Source organism: Macaca nemestrina, chromosome 2 (genome assembly GCF_043159975.1).
Source record: "Macaca nemestrina isolate mMacNem1 chromosome 2, mMacNem.hap1, whole genome shotgun sequence".
Lineage (NCBI taxonomy): Eukaryota > Metazoa > Chordata > Mammalia > Primates > Cercopithecidae > Macaca > Macaca nemestrina.
Genome location: NC_092126.1, coordinates 108,282,404 through 108,292,060, shown reverse-complemented (window position 1 = coordinate 108,292,060; position 9,657 = coordinate 108,282,404). Strand labels below are relative to the sequence as shown.

Sequence of the window (9,657 nt, the reverse complement as noted above, 5' to 3'; positions counted from 1 at the left end):
TGGGTGTTTATGGTGAGTTCAGGCCTGAGGACAGGGGTGTCTGCAAAACCACATGGCCCTTGAGAAATGTCCTTGCACATTGGGCTTCAAACTCCTCTTCTAGGGATCCAGCTTGGCCTGAAAGCAGAGGTACACAGCAGCCCCAAAGCCAAAGTGTTTTCAGATTGGTTGCTCTGGAAAGGAAGGCTGGGGTGAGGGGGCATTTTACCTGCACAGAGGCAGACCCTGCCTCCCCTCATCACTGACCCCATCTCCAAGGTAGACCTCAGCCATGTCAGTCCCTGTTCTGGAAGGTGCTGGGCTGGGCCACAGCCAGGGTTATGTAGGTAATTAACCTGTCCAACCCTGAGCCTCGCCTCCCTATACCAGCGACACTGGTCTGTCTGTGGTGACCGTTCACAGCATAACATTCTGCTTAGCCTCAAACTGAAAGCATTGCAACTGAAGTCAAAACCCGATGAGATCTTACAGGGAGAGAGAGTGCGTGCAATTTGCCTCTTTCTTTGAATAAAAAGCTCTTTGCTCACCCTCAGTGACTAGAGTCTCCTGTTTTAATTAAGAGATCCCAGCCCAAACCCTTGGGCAGTGTCCTTCCTCATGGGTCACCCTAAAGGCACCTCTAGGAAAGCTACTTTTCTTCCATTCCCAGTGTGGGAGACCAGTGTCATACGGCACCACACAGTGGCCATGCCAGGCTTTATCACCTCTTGGGATCGGACACTGTGCTGTGGAGTGACTGACCAAACCCTTCTGTTTGTGTCACCACCCTTGTGGTATTTCCAGCAGAAGGAACAATTACCTTTCCTTCAATAAACATTTATTGAACACCTACTGTATGCCAGGGAGGTGGGCAACTGGGGCAAGGGTGACCAGGATTGAGGTTTTTTTCACTTGGGCAGCTGGAAAGGCAGAGGATGACAGGTATCCCACCCATGACTGTCCTGTGAATTAGACACAAAATAACCCTCATTCAAGCTACGCATGTGCCTCTGCCAGGGTGTGTATCCAGTTGGGGTGACAACCTTTGAGAGAGGGGTTGGATGTACTGAACAGACAATAAAGAAGCCAACTCCGGCCGGGCGTGGTGGCTCACGCCTGTAATCCCAGCACTTTGGGAGGCCGAGACGGGCGGATCACGAGGTCAGGAGATCAAGACCATCCTGGCTAACATGGTGAAACCCCGTCTCTACTAAAAAAAAAATACAAAAAACTAGCCGGGCTAGGTGGCGGGCACCTGTAGTCCCAGCTACTCGGGAGGCTAAGGCAGGAGAATGGCGTGAACCCGGGAGGCGGAGCTTGCAGTGAGCTGAGATCCGGCCACTGCACTCCAGCCTGGGCGACAGAGCGAGACTCCGCCTCAAAAAAAAAAAAAAAAAGCCAACTCCTCGGAGCACCTTTGCCTGGGGACGCCAAAGGATTCCACGGCTCCCCAGTGACCACATAAAATAAACCCCCAGCACAGGATACTTTAAGAAGCTTATTGGCATAAAGGAAAAAGGACTCAGGGACCACAGAGTTTTCTTGAAGCAGAGTTTAATTTAAAGCATATTGATCATTTGAGCAAATCTCTGGAGGGCAGAACAAGAAGGAGCAGGCTTCAGTTAACAGAAGCAGCCTTGAGTTGCCAGGATGGCGGATGGAATACCAAAGAGTTCACACCAGGGAGGAAGCAATGCCTGTCCCCTGGAGTCTCCTGAGGGGCAGCAGTTCGAATAAGGGAAGAGGATTTGCTGGTCACTGTTTGCTGACATGGGTTTCTATAGTGAGTTCAGGCCTGAGGACAGAGGTGTCTGCAAAACCACGTGGCCCTTGAGAAATGTCCTTGCAGATTGGGCTTCAAACTGCTTGGAGCACCAGGAGAGGGACTTCCTGGATTTCAGGGATAGAGAGAGGACAATGGAGGCAATAGAAGGAGAATGCACTTCTAGCAGGCCCACCCCAGTGCTGAGAGAGCACTCCAGTTGACAGGTGCTTTCAGGGCCTGCAAACCCATGGCCTGAAAATATGGCAGCTTCTCACAGGGTGCCAGCGGGTGGCTACTGGGGATTCTCTAACCACTCCCATGCCCATAGCCTGCTGCTCCAGGGAGAGAATCTGTGGCTTTGAAGTCTATGGATTTGAATTGAGACAATGGTGGCCCTGATTTTTGAGGCCATGACTCAGGAAAGGGATGGGATTCTGTGGCCTAGGCTGGTGTTTATAGCTGTGTGATAGCACAGGACCTGGCCTTGTGGGTCTGGCTGCTTATGGTTGTGTTGGCCTTTCTGACCTCCTGCTCTTGAATCTGCCCTCATAAAAGTCATCAAATTTAATCATCCATAATCTGAAAGCTAAGCACAAAGTAGGAAATGCTGAAATCTCAACTAAGGCTCCACAGCATCAGACAAGGCTACTTGGTGATGAGAACAATCTTCTGAGCGTTAATCTCTTTCACTTGTTTGGAACTTAACTTGATGATAAATTTCTTGGGTCCAGTTTTTATTGGGATGCATTTTATTTGGGATTGGATGGTCTCACCAGGCTGCACCGTCCTGGAAAATTCAAAGACATACGGACATACAATCAGCCAAGGATGTTACGGGAAGAGGAAGAAGATGAGTTGGGTGAGAAGCCAGAAAGCCGAGCCTTAGCTCAGCCTCTTTGAAAAGCCCTGGCCATTCCAGGGCATGGCACATTCCTAGATGGTAAGACACAATATTGTCATTTGGCACAATTCTCCCCCAAATAAATAAGTAAATTCAATGCAGTATCAATTTAAATCCCAACTGTTTTTAAACTATATGACAAGATGATTCTAAAAGTTCTATACAGGACCTACACCCTGGGTGCTGCTATCAGTTTTATCAGATGTAAAGCAAGATGGTTGAACCAGCTGGTTTCCAGAAGCTCTTCCAACTCTGACATTTCACAAGCCTTCCCTGGAGTCTTGACTGACTTTACTACAGATGTTCTTGTTTCACGGGTGTTAGCAACAGTTATCTATTACATGAAATCTAAGAGGAACATGTATCTTATGTTGAATCCACATGAAAGGAATTGTCTAGCCCCTCACTACTCAAAGTGTGTTCTGGGGCTCAGCAATACTAGCATCACCCGGGAGCTTGTAGGAAACACAGAATCTGAGGCTCCACCCTAAACCTGCTGAATCAGAATCTACACGGTAACAATACTCCCCAGGTAATTTGTGTGCATGTTAAAATGTGATAAATCCTGATCTAACGAAAATAGGAGCGACTGGTTTTTACTTGGAAGATTCAGACATCCTGTAAGAAAGAGACCATCAGAAACCTCTCAGAAACAAAATATTAGAGTTCAGTAAAGGTTTTTGCTGGATATATCAGCATGCCAAAAATCAATTTCCATATAGTCCAGCAAACGATTAGAAAATATAATGAAAAATATTCCATTCATAAAAGCTATAATACTGATGCATCTTGGAATTAACCCAACTAAGAACGTGCATATGGTATATAAAGAAAACAATATTGCTTTTCTAAAGGTGATAAAAAAGACTTGAAAAAAATGGGAAAATCTCATATTCCTAGATGGTAAGACACAATATTGTCATTTGGCACAATTCTCCCCCAAATAAATAGGTAAATTCAATGCAGTATCAACTTAAATCCCAACTGTTTTTAAACTATATGACAAGATGATTCTAAAAGTTCTATAGACAAAAATGTGGGGGGTGGGGATTTGCCTAATGCATATCAATACGTAGATATGATAATCATATAAAATTATTTTAGGACTATAATAATTTAAGTGGTATGATGTTATAGTAGAAGAAGACAAATGAAATAGCAAATTAAAGAGTCCAGAGACCCAGATATATATGGGAATTTACAGCCTAATAAAGGCAGTGCTACAAAGTACTAGGAAAACCATACACAAAGTTGGAGCTCCACATCACACCACACCCAAAAAAAATTCCAGATAAATACCTAATTGTGTAAATAAAGCTGGAAATTCTAGAGAAAGCATAAGAGAAAATTTCTATGCACCTAGGATGACATGAAATTCAGTATCCAGGCCGGGCGCGGTGGCTCAAGCCTGTAATCCCAGCACTTTGGGAGGCCGAGACGGGCGGATCACGAGGTCAGGAGATCAAGACCATCCTGGCGAACACGGTGAAACCCCGTCTCTACTAAAAAATACAAAAAAAAACTAGCCGGGCGAGGTGGCGGGCGCCTATAGTCCCAGCTACTCGGGAGGCTGAGGCAGGAGAATGGCGTAAACCCGGGAGGCGGAGCTTGCAGTGAGCTGAGATCCAGCCACTGCACTCCAGCCTGGGCAACAGAGCGAGACTCCATCTCAAAAAAAAAAAAAAAAAGAAATTCAGTATCTGTAAGGGAAAAGATTGAAAAATTTGACTACATTAAAATTTAAAAGTTCTAATGGTGAAAGACATCTTAGTGTTTAAAAAAATACAAACTGTTTGGCCAGGCATGATGGCCCATGCCTGTAATCCCAGCACTTTGGGAGGCCAAGGTGGGCAGATCACCTGAGGTCAGGAGTTCAAGACCAGGCTGGCCAATATGGGAAAACCCCATCTCTACTAAAAATACAAAAATTAGCCAGGTGTGGTGGCGCATGCCTGTAATCCCAGCTACTCAGGAGGCCAAGGCAAGAGAATCACTTGAACCTGGGGACAGATGGAGGTTGCAGTGAGCTGAGATCCTGTAACTGCACTCCAGCCTGGGTGACAAAGTGAGACTCTGTCTCAAAATAAATAAATTAAAAATTAAATTTAAAAATTTAAATACAAACTGCTATAAACAATTCACAGCACATAACACTCTTTACTGTGTAAAGACTCCATACTAATATGAAAAAATAAACGACTCAGTAGAAAAATGGACAAAAGTTAGGAACAGGCAATTCACAGGAGAGAGTCAATTAATGTAAGAAATACTCAGCCTCACAAATAATCAGAGATGCAAAGTAAAGCAATGAGATTACTTAACCACTAGATTGGCAAGAATCAAAAAGATCTGTTGATAGAGCATAAATTGATGCAATCTTTTCTGAAAGTAATTTGGCACTAGCAAAATGTATCTACATTTTGACCCTATGACCCCATACTGGGAATTCACATCTCAAGAATATGCACACATGTGCAAGATATATGTCCAGAAGTATATTTCTGTTTGTAAGAATACCTCAGGCAGACTCACCCATGTTCAGAGGTCTGTAGTGAGGAGATGCCCAGGCTTTCCAAAGAGAACTTAACGTCAGTCAAAGGGATGGCCAGAGTATTCCTGAAGATACAATTGCAGACAAGTAGCTGGCCAACTCTGCCTGTGTTAGGCAACTGTAGTAGGGTGGGGAGGAGAGATGGGGAGAGAAGATATGCATGAGCCAACCAAGGACCCTCAGGGTTCTTAAGGACCCCGTCACACTCCATGGCCAACTTCCAGGCAGGAGGAGCCCTTTATGGCCTGCAGGAATCTCACCTCTACAGAGAACTCAGGGTACTGGAAAGACACGAATACTTCAGAGGCCATGATTTCTTTAGACTCCACAATTTCCGCAATGATGAAACCTCTGATAACTGGCTCATCATCTAACATAGCCAGGCTGTTGATGTAGGTCTTGGAGTCCAAGGTCAGAGTCACTTCTGATACTGCCAAAGAGTCAGGGTGGAGGGGAGAGGTCATTCATCATAGGCCCCATGAGTTTTCCTCATCAAGCACAGAATTAGATTAACTTTGTATGAATTGAACTGGATAACCTGGGACATGTCCCATACTCTCTTTAGAAAACAAGACGTTGGGCTCAAGATGGAATAATAATTGGCCAATTTCTCCAAGCTTCCATCCTGAGTGCATGACAGACATTACCCATTGTCATCAGGACATCCCACTTGTTCCCAACACTGTGCCCTGGGCACTCATGATCATTGATTTGATTGGGCATCTGAGATTAAAATTTCTGCCACCACAGAAGACTTCTCATGACACTTTCAGCACCCCTAATTTATAGCTCTACGATAGACCCCGGCTCCTAGTCCAGTGGTCTATTGGCCCACTTTTCCTCTGTGCCTGGCTTTCTTGTGACTACCAAGGGGTAGGTTTTCAATAAATGTTTGTGTTAACTCACACACAAAAATTTGTTAACGTATGGAAGTTGTCCACAGAGGAGAAGAGGGATTTCAGATTGTGGGGACCCTGAGCTCACTTGAGGCCTCTCCTCCCCCTGGTTCTGGTACCTTGACCTTGGATCTGCGAGGTCTTATTGAGGGCACACAGTTTTGCCACCTTCTTGCCGGTGTACAACTGTAGTTCAAAGGAGCCCGAGATGTTGACATTCTGTAGGGCAGCAGTCTTCCTTTTGAGAATCACGGTGAAATTAACAGGGTTTCCCAGCAGCGCATCATCTGACTGTACCGACATGTGAAGAAAGTTCTCTTTTACAGGTCGTCTGTGCTCCCTCTCAGAACTGAGAAGGAGGAAGGCATGATCCATGACCTGCCTCTCCTCAGGGGAGCCTGAAAGAGACACAAAGACAGCTTCCTTTGGGTGCTCCTTCAAGGGCCAAATGTCCCAACCACCCCTGTGGCAGAAGGAGCCCATCTGCATGGCCAGGACTCCAGAGACATTCCTGAGCTATAGATTCACAGAGAGAAGCATTCAAATCCCCATTCCTAAGCAATAGCACATTTTGACATCAGTGGGAATGGCAGAAAAAAGACCTCCAAAAATCTGCTTTTCCATAAAAGCAATGAGAACATTGGCAAAAATTATCAAATCAATTTTTTCAGAACTCTTGACATTAACTAAAGGCTTATAATAATCTAAGGAGCATTTATTCAAGTAAAACAGCACAATCTCAGTAAGAATAGTTTTGTGGCATTCTGATTCCCATCTCCCCTTCTCTCCAGCTCCACAGTAGACTCAAAAACCAACAGCACCAAATCACAGTGAAAACCAGCAGCCTAGCCACCTCTGGAGGGGACAGAATGGTTTTGGAGTTCCCTAAAAGCTCCACTACCAGAGAATTGTTGTTAATTCACCTAAGGGCGATTCCCTGGAAACCCTCATTCACAGAGTTTGTCTTCATTGACCTGACTCAGAGCTCCCTCGTTACCAACAGCCTTTTCCCTGGAGCATTTGTTAAGACAAACAACCAACCTACAGCAATTGTTTACAATTGCAGTTTCCTAAGGCAACAAGGAAAAGAAGGGAGTTGAGGGGAAAAGAAGCCGACCAAAAATCTTAAAAGGAAAAGCTGAGGAACAAAATGTCCATAGGGGCTTTGGAAAGCTCAGACAGAATCCTGGAAATCTAGACCGTCTGAGAAAGATCTGATAAGGCTCTAAGCTCTCACCTCTAGCTGACCTTGAGGCTCTGCCCAAGCAAGAAGTGAAGGCAGAATTATAAATTGCCTGCCAGAGCAATGAAATGTACCCCAACTTGTACACAGAGCCCCTTGCCAAAGGCTAGGAGTCTTAATGATTCAAGGAATTTAAAGCAATATCCATCCAATCATTAGCTGACCATTCAGCAAACTGAGCAGAGAATTCAGTGGTCATGGACAAGAAAGATTACAGACTTTCTGGAATTACATCACAGAAGTCATTAAACAAATAGCAACAACAAAAGCAACCCTGGGACGGGGGACAGGATCTGATTTCTAGAGTTGCCATATTATGTTTTTTAAAATGTCCAATTTTTAACCAAAAATTACAAAACATACAAAGTATAGGCCATATATGGCGGTGCGGGGGTTGGAGGGGAGGAACATGGAAACAGTCAATAAAAACTGTCCCTAAGGAAGCCCTGACATTGAACCTACTAGACAAAGACTTTAAATTAGTTATTTTAAATATATTCAAAGAACTAAAAAAAGGCGTGAGAACAAATGGCTTGCCAAATACAGAATATCGAGAGAGATTAAAATTATTTTTTAAAAAGAACCAAATATAAATTCTGGAGTTGAAAAGTACAATAATAGCAGATTAGAGCTTGCAGGAAAATCAGCAAACTTGAAGACAGGTCATAAGATTATCTAGTCTGAGAGACAGAAAGGAAAAACAATGAGGAAAAGAGAATAGAGCCTCAGAGACCTGAGGGACACCATCAAGTGTAGCAGTTGACAGATACCACTGGTCTCCCTCTCTATCATATCCCTCCCTCTCTGAACTTCTGTCACCCTGCCAAAACAAACAAACAAACAAACAAAAACAACAACAACAACAACAAAAAAAACTCCTGACCTAATTGCTTTTAATCAAGTTTGCTCATTTTCAACACAACCCTGAGGATAAGATTTTATCTCAGATATAGCAGCTGTAAGACAGGAATTTCTGAGCTTGGTTACAAAGCTCTCCATCCACATCCACTCTGAACACAAAGAGACATCAAAGTGGAGATCTCCAGTTTGTCCTGAGCTGCCTTGGTAGCCATCACTTGCCCCATTTATATGGAAGAAATATTTATTGCAGGCCTACCTTGTGCAAGGTTTTATGCAAGCTCACAATCAACCCAGGGGTCCAAACTGACCTGCTTGTAACTGTACTGCAATGGAGGGTGGGAAAAGCCCCAGTTGCATGGGTATCATCTGCCATCCCATAGCACAGCAAATTACTCCCTCATCTATGAGTCCTTATGATTTCCTGCCTTCCTCTTAATCACATCCCATCTTCAGTTTGCCCCTGTCTGGACTCTTGCACCCTTTGAGGATGCTGTATGGAGTTGTCTTCCTTTCCTTACCACGTGGTACAGGAACCACAGCCAATGGGCCACAGGGGAAATACAAATCTGTAAGATTGAGGCACATCAAGAACAGAGGCAGCGTATTGGCCTGTGGATAGTAGAGATTGCAAAGGAGACAGTTCAGGTGGGGAAAGCATAAGCAGAGGTTTGGCCAGGGGTGAAAGTAGCCAGCCTTTTCAGGGAACAGCAGGCAGCATGGCTAGGGGATGAACTTGAGCTCAGGAAGGGAGCCAGAGGCCAGCTCTGCAGGGGCCAGAAAGCCAGGCTGAGAAGATGTCTAATCTCCTGGGCACTGGGGAGCATGGACAGTCTTAGCAAGGTGAATGAGCTGGTCAAACAATGCAAAGGCCTCAATTAGGATTTGTGTTTTTTTGTTGTTTGTTTGTTTGAGACAGGGTCTTGTTCTGTCACCCAGGCTGGAGTGCAGTGGCATGGTCATAGCTCACTGCAACCTCAACCTCCCTGGCTCAAGCAGTCCTCCCACCTTAGCCTCCTGAGTAGCTGGGACCAAAGGCACATGCCACCATACCCGGCTAATTTTTTTTTTTTTTTTTTGGTAGGGACAGGGTTTCACCATGTTGCCCAGGCCCACCCCCAATCTTGAGTATTTTCATGGTCTGAGTGACTCAGGGGCTGAGTTAGAAGGAGCCCTGTGATGCTGGCCACCTTCTGGATACTTGTACTCGTAGGTGATATCTCTCCGCCTGTCTTGGCCCACTGCCTTGGTGCTGATGTTTTTCCCGATGCTTGTGGTCTCCACTGAAATTATGTGTAACTCCTCCTGCCCATTCACCATCTTCACCAACCAGATGAGCCTGTCACCATTTACTTCTGAGAAGACGAATCTGGTGTCATAGACAATAAAGATGTCACCTTTGCGGATGGCGGTCAGTGGCGATGGCCCACAGCAGAAGACACCTGAGGGGAAGCCAGAGGTGGT

The 9,657-nt window shown here is 45.1% G+C and overlaps 1 protein-coding gene across 1 annotated transcript in view; it reads right to left on the bottom strand.

Annotated features, from left to right (window-relative positions):
- Window positions 1–1,532: 1,532 nt before the first annotated feature.
- LOC105480319 (transglutaminase 4) overlaps window positions 1,533–9,657 on the bottom strand; it is a 40,781-nt gene continuing 32,656 nt past the window's right edge. Inside the window, exons 10-14 of the mRNA XM_011738988.2 lie at window positions 9,384–9,635; window positions 6,212–6,490; window positions 5,457–5,626; window positions 5,178–5,314; window positions 1,533–2,531 (exon numbers count right to left, since the gene is read on the bottom strand). Coding sequence (XP_011737290.2) covers window positions 2,390–2,531; window positions 5,178–5,314; window positions 5,457–5,626; window positions 6,212–6,490; window positions 9,384–9,635 — 980 coding nt within the window. The 3' untranslated portion in view covers window positions 1,533–2,389. The remainder of the gene's footprint in view (window positions 2,532–5,177; window positions 5,315–5,456; window positions 5,627–6,211; window positions 6,491–9,383; window positions 9,636–9,657) is intronic.